The sequence below is a fragment of the Barbatula barbatula genome (assembly GCF_947034865.1).
Source record: "Barbatula barbatula genome assembly, chromosome: 3".
Lineage (NCBI taxonomy): Eukaryota > Metazoa > Chordata > Actinopteri > Cypriniformes > Nemacheilidae > Barbatula > Barbatula barbatula.
The window spans coordinates 12,315,266-12,332,435 of NC_136764.1; the positions used below are offsets into that span (position 1 = coordinate 12,315,266).

Here is a 17,170-nt window from a genome sequence, read left to right on the forward strand (position 1 = left end):
TTTCACAGAAAGAAGAAAACAAAGAGCACATATATAGACACACTATATACAAACATTGAGACATATGTAGAGGACGAATAGGGTAACACAAATGCACAAGCATACAATCACACATAAATATAACGACAAACGTGTTATTAGTTAGCAGCATATAAATGAGGGTAGTTCAGTGTCATTACTTGCTGCTGACTTTCATGTACAACCGAGAAAGAAAAGTTAAAATAAAGACATTAATTTTGGTCATGGATTCACAGATAATGGGTGGGATGGGTGATAGATTTAAAAAAACTTAAAAATAAAACACATGAACACAATGAAGATATTTATATATCTGTACCTCTTTTTCATTTGTAGCTATACATGTAGTAAACAGCGTAGCCTGCACAACCCATGTCACTATGTAAAGTTATTACAAGTTATTACAAAAAATAAACGTTTTCTAGGTAACAGTTGGAGTCAGCATTCTTACATTGGATTTTCAACTAAAAATGTTAAAATGTTGCAGTCAACATCATGTTTTGTTTATTAAAAAAGCCAATTGTTAATGTTCATTTTGGATCCTGTGTGAAGTGTTTCAGATACTGAATACAGCAAAACATACCTGTATGTTCATGTTGAAATGTCACAGACTTCAATGTCTCAAAAATATGAATAATACTGCCACACACAAATAACGCATATTAATTTCATGCGCCATTTCAAGACAGAAGTGCTGACATCTTTAGTTTCGTAACAACTGTCTAATGCTTGTTCGTTTTAGCATAAATAGATAATTGTTCTCAATCGTATTCTAAATACCTGATGTGTTCGGAGTTTATCTATTTACTTTATATTCCGGTTCATTCATTCAGGTTCGAAAGTGTCGAAAAAATCTAAGGAGGAAAACACTAACCTATACAGGTATCCAACGTATGGACATTCACTCAAGAGCATCAAGTGCATTCATAACCCAGTGTTAGTAACAATAAACTCAACCTAATACATTAGTTCATACGGTATGTTTGGTCGTACATACAGAAACAACAGGAAGGGTAATATGTGATGTAAAGGAAGTTGTTAAGCAGTCGTTTTGCTGGTATTCAGGTTTGCTGGAATGCACTTTGCATGGTACACATAGCTTCTTTAATGGTGTTAGTAATAAGGCTATTGCTAATAATGTTATAATTACCATATTTCAAAGGGACTTGTGGGCAAACCCCGGGCACCTGTCACATTTGTTGTCTGAGAACAGCTTACTGCCACATGCCGACAACACCTTTCCCTTTCAAAGTTTTTTTGTTTTATTCTTGGATTAACAATTGGTCCCAAGGGCCTGAGACTCCAAGAATCTGATCCACCCCTTTATCCCTCTCCAACTTCAGACATCCTCAGATCTGAGCTAGAGTGTCCTGGCGCAGCACGTCGGGTCCCAACAATGGTCACGTTGAGGACCGAGCCGTTATGGGGTTCTTTTTGTCTGAAAATAACTTTCTAGGATCACTTCACTGTCCACATCTCATTTCTGAGGGTTTCTTCTTTTGAAAACCACAAACTCTTTTCAAGGCTCTCGGGTGTTCACATCCCCAAACGTCCGGTTTCGTTTTGGTATGGGTGTCCGCAGAAACTTACTTGCAGGTGTGGACGTCATAAATTCGTGTACACTCCTGGCAGCTGACGTAGCAGCACCAGTGGAAAATGCAGTGACATTTCTCCTTGCGCTTCTCAGTTCGGGTGTTGTGGCCTCGACCACAGCACAGTAGGTCGCATCCGTCGATACCGTGTGACGTCAGGTTGCAGGCGCGATCGCGGGTACCAAATGAGCCAGTCTCCGGATTGGGTTCGCAGAAGTTGGGTGAGCTTTCGTAGTAAACAAGATCAGTTTCGGTCGGGGGCTTAAAAAAGGTGTACTTTGGTCGTAAGGTCTCGACCCAGCCTCTTGACTCTCGATGTTTCTCCACCACCATTTCCGATGCACTGTCGTACTTGTCCTTCATGTAGTCACCTATCACACGAAAGTCAGGTTGTGACCACCAGCAGGTTTTCACCTCACAGCTGCCTGAGAGGCCGTGACACTTACATTTCAGGTACATGTGGTCAGTGATTGACTGAGGGGAAAATGAAAAACAGAATATTAATGTTAGCATAAATGGCACATAAATTATAACTGTAGTTACAAAGAAAACAAGCTCACCCCTCGTCCAGCTTCGTTGTTGTGGCGGTTCATAGCGGAGCGGGCGTCTGGCCGGTTCTCACGAGCATCTGCGAACTCACGTGACACCATGCTTCCAAACTCCACGTCCTCACTGCAGCCGCCCCACTTCCAGCCCTCGCCCGGCGGTCCTTTTCTCCGTGTGTCACAGCCACAGATGGTGGCTGAGCCCTCGGCGCAGGCACGCGTGACAGCGAACGCCACTCCCGCTGAGGCAATTGCATGGACAAATGCTGATTCTCTAGTAGCTGTGAAAAAACAGATGATCGTGTTATAAAATTGAGAATTTAATATAACAATATAACATTGATATTGACATTAATATTTCATTTTGTCCTTTTGTACGAGTACATCATCATACAGATTAACATATTAAAAAGTACAGGGTTGACTTTGTAGATAAAGGCAGTTCACCCAGGTCTCATTGTGAATATGATGTGGCATTACTGAGGCATGAGTCAGGGAAGACCAGGCATATCCTTCCAGATAAGAGATAAGTACAAGGATGACAGGTCTATAATTAGAAAAGACTCAATTAAGCAACTCTGAGGTGGGAAAACAGACCTATATTATTCATGGCTAAGACTCTCTGTCGAATGGTCTTTGCAAGACCCAACGTGCTACTAGAACGCATTTAAAAAATGAATAATACACATATCAGTTGATTGTAACCTCAGATGTTCCAACTTTCTGTCTAACCGGGGATTTTGTGGCGATCCGTGCTCCCGAGGGCCAAGTGTGAACTTAGAAGCACATTCAACAGGCAACAAATGAGGTCGGTACATTTTGATAAATACTCTGTGGTCTTGTGCTGTCTTGCACTTGGAGGAGAGAGGAAACTGCTGCGGAGACAATATGAATCAAGTCTTCCTTTGTTGCACGTTTCAACTGGTTAGAAAAATCAAGGTGGGGATAATGATGTTGCAAAATTGGCCGCCACAATGCCAATTCATATGACAAAGAGATTTGGTGCCTAAAAGCGCCTTTTAAACATCAGCTATAATGCCTCTTTGTTTTAACAATTTCCAAAACAACCATAAAAATTAATTTGGTTTTGGTCATTGGAACAATAGCTGGTCTTTGCTTTGTCTGGGTCAAACTTCTGTTTTCTACCCGTGAACTCAATCGCGTGGTGGTTTAAGGTATGAATTGTCTGGTTTGAATGGGCCATTCAATTACAATTTAAAACCCACTGTGAGTGGCCCATGTTTTATGATCAGGAAGCCAATAAAGTCAACGAAGGCCGACAATGAACCGGCGGTCTAGTCAGAAGAATAAAGAAGCAGGACGGAGAGTAGCGGAAGAGAATAATATCCAGAGCATGAATGGCTAAAAATGACAGAAAATTTATGAAAGACATATACGGAGGCTTTGTAGTGGTAGGGGGTCTTTTTACCTGTGAGAAAGCAAGACAGGTGAAGCTTGATCAGACGGATCATTTGTGACAATGGTTGCCCCCCGCTGCCCACCTTCTGGCTAACTTTGCCGGACCCTCACATGGCAAGTGGTCCCTGTTACCTGCTGGGACCCTGAATCCCCCATTGTGCTGCCACTGTCACGGTGCATTACTTGCACAAAAGGCCGCCGATATTTTATATGAAATTTGCCCTTGCCAGTGATTAGTGGGGACAAAGTTAAGTCATAGCAACAGAGAACTATGCATTGGCTGGACCCCACTTGTCGGCAGACGGGGAAATCCCCATTGAAATGGTTTAATAAAACAATCTAAAGGGCGTGTGAATTGTGAAAGGAGCTTTCTCTCTGGGTTAATCTTATGGTCGCCCAGATATTGTGTGGTGAGTTGGGCTCAGCAGGAGGCGGGGCTAAGGTCCCACCATCAACTCTGTTGGACACGCCCCATTCTTTTTTCCTGGCCAGAGTTAATGATATACCGATGAGCAGACCTCCCCCGGCACAGTTAAACATGCATTTGATGAAAGGCACGGAGCTCTCGGTACATCCTAAATTGTAACAGTTTCTCCTCCTGAGGGCAGAGGTCGTAACCCGGGTAGCCTGACCTCATGCAAAGTTGGTTTAGATGAGGGTGTTAGCGGTAAGAGTCATGGGATTCCTTTACCTCATTTTGTGGCGCTGGCGAATGCGGTTGCTGCCCCTGAGGAATGCCAATGAACAGAGAGGATAGCTTTTATTGACACCAAAATGTAATTTTATTGCTTGTTAAACGTCTGAGGAAATTGCGAGGAAAGGCTATGTTTTATTTATTTATCTAAATATATCCACAATAAATGTTCCCATGAATAAATCCCTGACAGGCCCATTCTTATAAAGTGCTTTCCATTTCCATAACAACAATGTGATAAACATCCGTCACTAGACCAGAAGTTACTTAAGTCTCATCTGTCAAGACGTAAGTCGCTGCTTTTCAGTTTAATCGTCTGATTCAAATACCAACAAAAAGCATGAGTGACAGTAGGAACAAGTTAATTCTGGTGTCCTATTACAGCTCGCATGCGACCAGCAACGTTATCCGCTAAAGGTGTGTTTAGCGAACACCTGTGCCGACTCTCCTTTCATCGCGAGCGGATTCCACCAGGCTGTGTTTTGACACTTTGGTTAATGTAAATTAATGAGTACTGACGCAGATGTACCCTGAGGCGGCCCTGTGAAATAGAATGTGGAGGCAGTTTGCCTTCGCAAAACAATGCGATACTGGAGGCGGTCTACCACATACACACCACACACGTATGACAAAGCAATAGGCATCATTTAAAAAACAAAGATCTTGAAATGTTAAGTGTGTCATTTATAAGTGTGGTTGCATCATCCAGATCTGCTGACAGAGCTGGAGGAGATCTACGCTGTTTGATTGTCATTAACAAGCCACTGAAGAGCTACTAAAGTCTGCCGTTCCATTCAGTCCAGCACAAAGCAGAAGAGGAAACCGACATGCATCCGTCTGCACGGCAGACACCGACACCGGCTCCTCAAAAGTGACGGCGTCGCTCACAAAGGAGTGAAAGTGAGAGGTGCTATATGAAAAGCTTCTGAGCTTCGACGCGGCCCTTAAACCGCCTCCGACAAAGCACTTAATCTGCCCGCTTTGACCTCTCACATTATTAAGAGCTTCAGAAGCTTTAATCCAATCAAAATGATTTACTAAAGCCACCCCTGGACCCCGAAGACTGACCTGGTTGAAACCCCCCATCACCCCTGTCCTGACCAATCTCCCCTTCAATTTAGACTGGAGGAGGGGAACTGCAGGGGATATAGAGGGGCTATTTACACTACAATGGAGAAGAACTGACGAGTCCTCCCATAATCAGTGGCCCGCTTGGGCTCAAGCCCTCTCCATCAATGTAACAATTGCTCGAGAGTTTATTAAAAGCAATTGGCTCGACTCGCACCGCCTCCCGCCGTAGCTGGCTATCGGTATTCACTCCACCCTTGGCGGTCTCCGGCCCCTCGTAGCATGACCCCTCATTTCTCCTCAGCCTCCTATCCTTCCTGATGTGGTTACAAAGCCCGGACACTGTGGGGGAACTGAACTGATACAACAGCTCTGATGGTGCATTTTTACAATATGACACTGGAATAAAAGCAGCAACACAAAGCCAAAAGCTTTTTAAAAACATATCTACTTAAAACCAGAACAAACCGGAGCAATAGGTAGTATCTGATGACATTCTTTATAGCACGGTTACACCAGACTAATCAGTGTTGAAGTACACTTAAGTCTACGACTGTCACAAGCTCTGTTTTTATACAACACTGCGTCTTTCCATAGACATTATGAGTTTTATACTGTACAAACTGTATATTTTACCCCTTATGCCTAGACAGACTTCTGAACCAATCTCTCACAGAAACCTTTCTGCATGTTTACAATTTTTATAAATAATACATTTTGAAGGTGGATCAGATTTTTAGCATCTCTGAGGGAACTAACACAAACACCCTTTTGAAAAAGTAGCTTCCTACGGTACATGCTACCTACAAAAAGCATCCATTTACATTCAAAGGTACTTAAAGGGACAGTTCACCCAAAAATAAAAAGCATGTGATCATTTACTTACCGTCAAGTTCCAAACCTATGTTCATTTTGTTATTCTGCTGAACACGAAGAATGTTATTTGGAAGAATGTTTGTAAACGAACCGGTCTGCATGGGCCGGTATGAGTTTTATATAACGGTTTAATAACCCTAATAAAAATACCACGGTTTCACGGTATGGCAGTTTTGCTATTACAACACTAAAAAGTGTTTTTTCCAAATGTCTGTGTGTACAAAAAACTACTTTTCAACTGGAAACAATACATTACATTTTGAACCAACATATAACAGGTGTGTCAGGTAAAAATAAAGCCTTAAAATTACTATATTCTTTCAAAAGCATTCTTTTTGTCATATATATTAATTACATGATTGAGTTATTTATTTTTCTGTAAACACAGCTCATACCTTAGAAATGGTATCACAAACAATTTCGTGGTTTTTAAACTTTTAAACCTCGGTATACCTTGGAACCGGTATTCGGCACATGCCTAGGCACTATTAACTTCCCTAGTGGGGGGCAAAACTTCTATGGTAGTTAGTTGTGCCACAGAACTGTTTACTTTCACACTAATTCTTCAGAATATCTTCTTTTGTGTTCAACAGATTAAAGATTTTAATACAGTTTATGAGTCTTCTAAATATGTTATATAACTAATGATATCATTTGATATCATTTCTATTTTTTACTATAATAAAATAATAATAATTTTGGCAGGAAAGCAATGAGGGTCAATATTAAACCCAATGTTTTTGGAAGTTTACACAAAAAATTTGAATCCTACACCCTTTTCCCCGTCTTGTGGAAAGCATTACCACACCAAACATTTAGCAATAAAAAGATAACATTATAACTATGCAATGTTTAAAATTGTATTAAATTAGTGTGTCAACATTTTGTAGTACAATACTAATAATTTTTTCCCCCACTTTCGTATTAAAAAAAAGTTCAAAATGGCCATGCAGTGATGTTTGTAACTTTTGCACTACATAATTATATATTATATAATATAGCCAATTCACTATGAATCACACTTTTAAAAGCTAATGGTTGGAAAAGTAGCTAATTACTAAAAAGTCGTATTTTAGAACAGCCTACATACTGGCATACTACTCCCAATTTAAAAATATCATACTAGTTTAAGGTGGTCAATTGTTTTTTTTTAATAAGAGCTGTTTTGTTGCTTTTCCAAGGTTATCTAACAACTCTCACCAACTCTCATTCCTTTTAGTCCCCACCAGCATCCACTTAGATCGTGGACCAGCCTGTGCCAGTGATAAACCTAGCTACGGATCTGGTTCTATCTGGATTTTCCAGCAGGGCTTGTATCACCAGAGACTTTATAATTAATAAAGGTCAAATCTAATTGAAAAATACTATATCAAGGTGATCCTTTTTCACACAATTGCTACGTTGCTAGGCGGATTTAAGGAAGTTGCCTATTGTGTAAAGTACCCCCATAATATTTACCATATTCTGGTCCATAAAAATGTTTGTCCATAGGATTTACTAATTAACATGACTTCAATTTAAATGGTATCAAAGCAATCCAAACAAGGCATACTTATTTGACCCATTCATGTAGTACATGAAGTATGTGATGAAGTTAAATTTTAGAGTTAATCGATTGTCAAACAGTCAAACTGATGCTTGCTTAAGCAAACTCAAGACGTCTATACTGAAGCAATCTACTACAGTCAAATTAAGCCGTGTTTTTATTCAGAATGCTGTTTAAATCAACATCACCCTAAACTCTGCTGTCTTATGTACCGACTTGTACTTTAGACAAGAATCCAAGCTGATTACAGACGAAAACAACACATTCATAACTTCACCTTATATAAACACACCAGTGGGCAAAGTAATCCGTTCGAGTGTGTGAAGTATGTCTGCTGTGCACATAGAGAGATATTCCTTAAATGCCTTAAAGGGACGTCGGTGGGTTTCTGCTGTGAGATGCATTAGCTTTTCAGTCACAAACATTGAGAAATGTGGGGATTCCCTTTGCTGGAAACAAACAAAACGCGCCCCACCCACTTTGCACGCGCGCATTCGCTACATGAGCACGAACTGTCATAGTCCAGTGCTCCTGACTAATGCCCATTGAGAGCGGGATTTGAGAACAGCGAATAAATAACGTGCGCTGAACAACAGCGTAATCTCAGCAAACAGGGAGTTTTGTTGTCATTAAGAAACCGTAAGGTTACACTGCCACTGAATACAAAGATGCACTGGAGTGAAGTAGTGTTCACTCCTCGTCAAAGTGCAGGCAGAAAAGGCACGTCTCCTGCTTTTTTACTTCCAAAAATGGGATCGATTATAATACCCATAAGAATATTTGTTAAATATTTGATCTATAAATGTGTATTTTAAATAGTTATATTAGAAAATCAGTCACATTTAAAGTCACGTTCACTCAAAATTTCCATTCTGTCATCATTTACTCTTCCTCGTGTCATTCCAAACCTGTATGACTTCCTTTCTTCTACAGTACTCAAAAGAATATATTTGAAGAAGGTTAGTAACCAAACAACACCGGCCCCCGTTGCCTTTCATTGTATGGACACCAAACCACTGAGACATTTCTTAAAATATCTTCTTTTAGGTTCCACAGAGGAACGAGTCATATACAGGTTTTGAACAACATGAGAGTGAATAAATGATGACAAAAATTATACACAGTAGCTGGATGAACAGGTATTTCATGTATTTTAGCACGGCTGGAATGTTGAATCAGCATCCAGGATCAGAGCCATACATAATAATATCACCAAGTAGTGAATGGCCAATAAACATCCACATTAGTTTCAACACAAAAAACTAACTGGTTGATCACTATTGTAATTTCCTGAATATAATAGATTATGGTACACACCAGTGACATTTTCTGTTCTGAATGCTCTACTCTCCGTTCTCTCTATTACGAATTCCTGTTCATTCCCATTTAGTCTCTCACTGTACAAGAAGTCCTACCTTTGTCCAGCACTGGTCCGAAGATGGCCAGGTTATCATTGATAGTAGTGCAGTTCCATCTGCGACCACGGAACTGGTGCTGGCACTCCTGGATGCCGATTTTCACCCCCTCCGCCACACTGGGCATTATTTCCACGTAGTTGCGGCAGAAGCGGAGCTGTTTGGGGACCAGGCCAGGGATGGAGCTGCAGAGGATGGGCTGGGAAGCCAGTGAGGAATACTGGTGGCCCACTGCTAGAGACCTGCCGTGAAAAACATGGAGGTGAGGGAAGATAGATGCACATTATTTATTTTCAGTTTACTGTCCTGTAAACAATGTGTTAGTCAATATACTTATCTATAACCAACAAATCTTTTCAAATGAACTATTCATTTTTAATAGATACATTTCACATTTTGTAAGTAGCTTTGGATAAAAGTGTTGTGCTGAATGACCATTTAAATATGTAAATTAAAAATGTACATTTCAGATGAGCTCAAAATAGATTTCCCTTGACTAAATGTTCATACGGAGAGTATTAAAGCAGCTGGTTCATCTGAAGTGATTACCGAAACAGCCACAATGGTATAATTTGAACAATTATAGGATCAAAGTGTACCATGTAAACTCCTCATCAGATTGACTCAAGGTCCCAAAATAAAGAGATCAATCCAACAGTTGTACCACACCAAATCAAAACCTGTACACACCAGTAAGGACTGCTGTGCTTTTGTTTGTTGTCAGAACCTGTCGTAGGCATTGAAGATCTTTTGCCTTGTGGGAGGAGCTCAGATAAAGTCATAACACATGTTGCTAAGTGGTAAACAAACATGAAAGACCCAGGTGAGACGGAGCAGTGCACAGATCAAGGGTTCACGGTGCGGGACAGCTACCTTGTCATTAAAGGCCACCGACATCCTTAAACTGTCCAAAAGTGAAATAGGTCTGTGGCTTCACGTAATGACACAGTGTGCCGGTCTGGCTGAGCATCAGAGGATGCTTGGCTAACGTTGGTTTGAACTCGGCTGTGCTTTGATGACACAAGGTTTAGATGTTGCGTGTGTCGACACGCTCCTCACTTATAATTTGGAGTTTCTGTTGGTAAGTTGTGGAAAGTTTGTAAACTGTCGGTAGCAAGTTGGCACTACTGTTTTTCAGACTGTTATGTCACCAATGTTAGCATTCGGATAACTATAAGCACATTTTTTATCAGCTGCTTATATTCTATATGACTATATTGGTAAACTTGAATGAATTAAAAGAAAACATTCTGGCTAACAAATAAAGACTGCAAACATAACTATGTGAATTTAACACCAGACTTTAGCTTTTTCATATTCTGTAACTTTTGATTGGGCACTAACAAGAGATTTATTTGAACACCTGATGATTTCAATTAATCTAGAAATGTTCCGAAATTCCGATCTGTTTTCTGATCGGTCTGGCTAGTGGCTAAAAATACAACAATTTATATTTTATTTAATTTATATTCATATTAAATTATTGCATATTCATATTGTTTTGTATACTATTTGTATTAAATGTCGCAGTTAAGTTTAGCCAAGTAACGGTTCTTTCACTGGTAACCCGAAATAATACTGGCTAGACATAATGTAACTGCTAGCTAATGTAATTTACTTGTTATTTATTTTGCTTGTTTTCAGAAATATTCTACAGGGATTATATTCTGTGCAGATGTGTACGTTTGGACCACAAAAAGTGCGCTGTAATGTTTATGTTGTTGCTTTGAAAACATTCTATGGGAATTCATCTTCAAAAAATGCTTATGTAAAGATTGTGCATAAAATAAAATCTCATAAAGCTTTTTTTCAGGTTATTGCTGCGTTACAGCTCGCAGAGAAGTGTCTATCAAGGTGTAAACAGTCTCAATTAGCAGCGGTTGTGTTGACCTGTGTTATGGACTGATTAGTAATCACAACATGCAGGCCTCTGGCTGACCCCTGACCAGTGATTAGACCTGAAGGGCCTTCTCAATAACAAAGACTATGACACTCCCTCATCAGCTGATCTCCTCTACCTGCTACATTCCACCACACTTCCTCTCTGCCATTGTTATGGTATGAAAGCTATGGATCTCTGGTTGTAAAGGAAATGGAGGATGCCACAGATCAATCTTGTTGGCCTAGAGAAAGCCAATCATCATTTGACTGGGTTTCAATGTGGTATATCAATTGAAAGAGAACATATTCATTTACAAACAGTGAGAACGAGTGCAAACTTGTCACTTTCTAGGTAGCTAAAAACATCCTTGGCTGCATACACTTTGATATCAGTTGTATGACCGCGCTCTTGTCTAAACTGACATCAACATGTTATGAAGCACACACATAAAGTTGATCTCGACCGACGTAATTTAGCCACGAGTCAGCCCTTTACATTTTTCTCTGTGATGAACCTAATCTGAATTTCACTTTAAGGACTGTGAGAGAGAAAGCAACAAGAGGGAACTTGAATGATACTGGCCCGAGAGGAGCTCCAAACCCTCTAGCAGGGTGTAGCAAAACTATGAGGATTTGTTCACTAAGTAACTCCTATTACAATTTGACCTTTTCTTAGCCTTTGTCAGTCTTTCGCCTCAGGGCCTGAGTAGCCTCTCAAACCAATGGAACAGGACGTTTACGTCCCCCTCGCCCACGCCGTCTGTCTCACACACTTGAATGCGTGCAAATACACACACTCAAACACATCCTGATTTCACATGAATCGGGGGGGGGAATCCAATGAAATGATTCATCCAGAATTACAAAAAATAAATACATAAAAAATAAAATAAATTGCGATTTCATAGCTCAGAAGAGTTCTCTGTTGTGTTCCATTTACTTATCAACTTAGTCTCAGATATTTCTCCTAAATGGCTCAGGAAAAATTAATTATTTAAATCTCTTCTGAAACCAATGGAGACATTTGTTAGACCTATGGGTGTTTTTCAGAAGAAATATGTGAGACAAAGGTGACTTAAAGGTCCAGTTTACCCCAAAATGAAATTCGGTTTTCATTTCCTTCACTTTAAGTTGTTCCAAATCGGTCAAAAATGTATTTGTTCTGATGAACACACAGTAAATGTAAGAATGCTTGTAACCAAACAGTTCTTTGCCACCATTGACTTGTAGATTTCTTTCTTGTTCCGTTGAATACAAAATAAGATATTTTGAAAAATGTTGGAAAGCCAACAGTTGGGGTGCTTTACCATTGTAATTTTTCTTACTATGGTAGTCAATGGGGGCCAAGAACTCTTTGGTTACAATAATTTTTCTTAATATCTTCCTCTGTTGTCATCAGAAACAAAGACATTTATAAAGATTTGGAACAACTCGGAGGGGGAGTAAACGATGATAGAATTTTTTTCTGTTTGGGTGAACTATCCCTTTAAGCCAAGGTTTCATTCAATCTGAAATGATTAATAATTAAATATTTTTTTTCATTCTTATGGGTACAACCATATAAAGGGTGGTAAAATATAAAGTGTTATAAAGTTAATCATTATAACTTTCATTGATGTAGTATTCAGTTGTGTGGTTTACACGTGTGACAGCTTTCATTTTGGCTCATCCAATGACATTTTACGAGTTAAACTATCCGTTTCACTGTTTTCATAGTCGGCAAACGGTTTGTGGGTGAAACTTTCTTCAAGCGTGGACAGCTCTCAGGTACACTGCAGTCACAGTAAAGTGATAATTAATAGGCTCTGCTGACGGCTAAAATCACCACCTCATACTTTGGTATTGTGCTCTGCCAGAAGCTGATGAATTTGAGACGTCACCAGCGCTGAGTGAGGTGAACAGGTGGTTCAATGACAGTCCTCATGCTCAGCTGTCTTGGGCGTGTGTCTGGCCCGCTCATGAAATTGAGCTCATCATTTAATAAGAAAAGAGAAACCAGGCCTTCCAAAAACAACACAGCGGATATCTGACAAGTTGAACCCAACATGTTGGATCAAAACAAACAAAAGTCACACTACTGTCGCTGATGTTACAGTATCACTAAAATGCGATCAGGTTGGATAGAACAGTGCTTCTCAGACATGTAATAACATCGAAGGTTTTTCATTTGCATCGGGCATGTTGAACTTACGTAATTCCTCATCTTTGAACTCTACTCCTGTGCCAAGTTGTCATATTTTGTGATATCCCAACTAAACGGATGGCCAATTTGACATCCACCCTCCACCCTGGCAGAACAGTACCGTCTTTACTTCCCTCAAATCTCTTAAACCCGGGTAATTAAAAGACAAAAGGACCAAAATGAACAATCCCTTTGCTCAGAAGTCTCAGCTATATATATTTGCTCACTTCTCATCTGAAGTGTATCCAGTCTAGGTTTTAATGCATATTTAAGCAAGCCCAAGCAAGCGCGCCTCTGAATTACCACTTTACTTGTAGGCCCCGGGGCCACAGAGCCGACTTTGACATCAAGAAAGAAGTGTTTGGGAGAAGGAATGTGTGGCAAGCTTTCACCTCCAGGTATTTATCTTTTAAGGTGGAGTGCTGGGGCGGGAAGGGGGTTGTAGGGTGCAGCCAGGCAACACCATGTCATGAGGAGATCCAGGAAGCCATGAACCTGCACTCTATACCTGCCCAATGCCCATCACATCTATCCACTATGGTCTTACACAAAGAATAATGCAACATTAGATTGTGGGTAAGCATGTGTTCAGTCACATCATGTACACACATACTATTTGACTCATAGTTTCTGTTACAGCAAAACAGCTCTTAGGGCTTTCTTTTTCATGGCCTCTATCACCCTTATGATAACCCGCAGCTGTGCTGGAGCTGTGGTGACTGTGCACTTATCACGTAACTCTCCCAGCCGGAGAACCCCAGCCCACCCCTTGTGAGTTAAATTGCCCTGTGATGTTAATATGTTGTGACGCGTGTCATCTCTGTAATGGGAAACTAATACTTCTGGCTTTTGGGAATATCCAAAATGATTTGTTTATCTTCAATAAATGTTTCATATCACATATCTGACATACAGGTTTAATCCAAAGCAATGGAATGTGTATTCAAAGTAAACATTTTGCCAGTTCCCCATGATATGCTCTAGCGCCTCGCTTTATTTATCTGCTGCAACCCAGACAAATTATCCCAGCTGGAAACCATAATCATATACTATGGGAAATGAATATCAAAAGCTAAATGGAATTTTATTTAATCACTTTTCTCTAGCATTTGTGTCCTGCTCGCCACGCATACACCTGAGTTGGCAATACCAGAACAGGCAAAAGAAACTTCCGGATGCTCTTCTTAGTTTCAACTAAACTGGCCTTGTGAAGGAGAAGAAAAGCACAGCTTTTGAAATCTCAAGAGGGTCAGACAGACAACAATTAACAAAAAAGAGTGGCCTGGACTGTGACTAATGACCTACTCAATTACAGCTTTTACAACCACTGAGAAAACTCTGCTTTATTGTCTTGGCTCCCCGAAACAATGATCTTTAAAGTATGTGAGTGAAATTAGTGAAGAAGTGCCTGAGAACTTCTTGATTGTTTTTCAGACCAGCACTGTACCTTGGAAAAGCCTAATATTTTAATTGTAATAAAATACACTTTGTAATACGCCAGTCATTTCTTTGTCTGAAATCACAATATAATTGGTCAACCTATTTAACATACATTTGTTATTTCTTTATACTAAAGTTGCATATTGTATTTTACAATTGTTTTATTTAAAATACAATTAATAGTAATGTGAATGAAAATACCATTATACAAGTAGGCCTATTCTTCTATTTTTATGCAATACTTTAAACGAGTTAAGATAAAAGTCGTTTTTGAACCAGGCTGATAAATGACATTGTTAATATATATATATATATATATATATATATATATATATATATCATGGTTTTATTAATTATTTTAAAGATAAATCCGTATTACAGGCTCAACCGTACCACAAACTAACAATGAATCTGAATGTTTTAGCACTATTTATAGAATATGTTAAAATAAATTGGCCGTAGGTGTTATACAAAACATGTTTCTAAAAATGTTAAGATTAATCATATATTATTAAGGGGCTACACGAATTAACAGGTGCATGTTTACGTCAAGTTCTGCGTTATGACCCTGATGATTACAATCAAATTTATCCTCAAACGCGTCACTGATAATATAATCAATAGCCTACCGGTATTAGTGACAGCTGACGTCATAGACATAAAAAATCCTCAAGTTCGCAAACTTTTCATGTTCGTTTTCAAGCCTACTTTACACGTTATATTTCACAGAGAAAGGTTAAAAAAGACACAAAACTTACCACCATATCGGGTAACTTGCCATGACACGCGTGAGCCCACAAAAAAGAAACAGGAAATATCCAAGATATATCATCCTTAAAAAAGTTTGGCTTAAACAGACACACACTCGCACGCACACACACACATACACTCACGCACACATACTCGCCCGCGTTTGTCAATGAGAAAAAACAAAGTGATGATGAGCGATATTACTCTCCGATAATCCTACTGCCGTCTCCTGTGCGCGTTCATGAGGCAAATATTAAAGTTCAGAGCACCTTTGCATTCGGACCCAATCAGAGGCTTTTGCCACGGGGGAAATTCTGATGATACAGTCACCCAGTCAGTCAGTCAGTCAGGCTGAACGGCAATGCTCAAGACACTGTTTTAATAGTTATTTGGGACATGCAAGGGTTGTGTGTGTTATATATATAAGGTTGTTTGAGGCTGGGTGGGGGGGACCCCTGTGGATTGGGTAGCTATAACAACCTGTCCGGATTTCACCCCCCGGTTTGAAGCCCCTCATATGCAAAAATGAAAACGTGTGAATTGCTTGCTTGCCTTGTGTTAGTTTTTCTTTACTAATTCTCGTTTCGCTGGCTTAATAGGCACTTTGTTTAACACGTAGAATTAAACAAAAAAAGCAAATAAACATTAGAAACATTTAAAACGCGTTTCGTTTATCATGTTACGTTTACTACTATTAGCTAAACATAAATGTCCAAATATTTTTTTAATCTTAAAACAAAATAAAAACATATACATATATATATATATATTTAAAATGGTAATATTCACTGCAATAATGTAGATCTACTTATTATCAAAGCACAAATAATTCACATTTAAATTCGCCCCATGCAAAGATCATGAAAAATTTAATCGTGTTTTTCTATGAATAATACTAATGTGAATAAGAAGAAAACTAACAATAAGAAGAAATAATATATAACTGTTCTGCGTTTAAGTCAAAATTCCCAATGAAAAACTGTTGCAACATTTCTGCCAGTTTCAGAGTAAATTCCATCAAAGCACGTGCTGTGTTTCCGATTGAAAGTGTATTCAGCCTGTGCATTGATATTCATTGATCTTCGACAAACACCTGATCAGAAGCGGGTTGTGGAACAGGTGCTTCACAGAGACAAGCAGAGGTTATTAAGTCGAGTAATACACTTAGAGAGTATTTTATGTAGTTGCATAATAAAGATCTAATATTCAATGGCTAACTTGAGATCATATCGGAGAATTCTTTCCGACTATTAACTAATAAATAATTACTGACCAAACATTACATAAAACTGAACATGTTAAGACGGCATACTTTTCGTAAAATAACGAAGCAAATACAATCCATACATGTATTTTAAAAAAGGCCATAAACTTGAATTGACAGAAATGCGGCGTCAAACTCCACCATGACATTGTTTAATATATGCATATTTGTTACATTTGCACAATAAATCTTAATCTACAGTTACTACGTATCATCATACATAATTGTATGTTATAATTTATGAACAGATAAAGCTATAATATTGCTTGATGAATAATATTTGCATTAATTATCTCGCTCGCTCGCTAATGCATTTATTTTCTCTCTAAAGAATAACTGTATACAAGAGTCAGTGTTTGAAAATAACACATTTTCGTTGCGTATTTCGCCATCTAGTGGCTCTGAGCAAAGTACGGCAAACACAATCTCACTTTATACAAGCAGACTTGCTAGTGCATTTTTAAAATGTCATTTTATTTA

General features: G+C 39.1%; 1 protein-coding gene across 1 annotated transcript; it reads right to left on the reverse strand.

The window, feature by feature from the left end:
- Positions 1 to 1,604: 1,604 nt before the first annotated feature.
- Positions 1,605 to 15,508, reverse strand: wnt3a (wingless-type MMTV integration site family, member 3A; the record flags this gene model as incomplete). Its single annotated transcript, XM_079453738.1, has 4 exons — positions 1,605 to 2,084; positions 2,171 to 2,436; positions 9,174 to 9,415; positions 15,435 to 15,508. The coding sequence occupies 4 exons, from the start codon at positions 15,506 to 15,508 to the stop codon at positions 1,605 to 1,607; spliced, it is 1,062 nt and encodes a 353-aa protein (XP_079309864.1).
- Between the last annotated feature and the right edge of the window lie 1,662 nt (positions 15,509 to 17,170).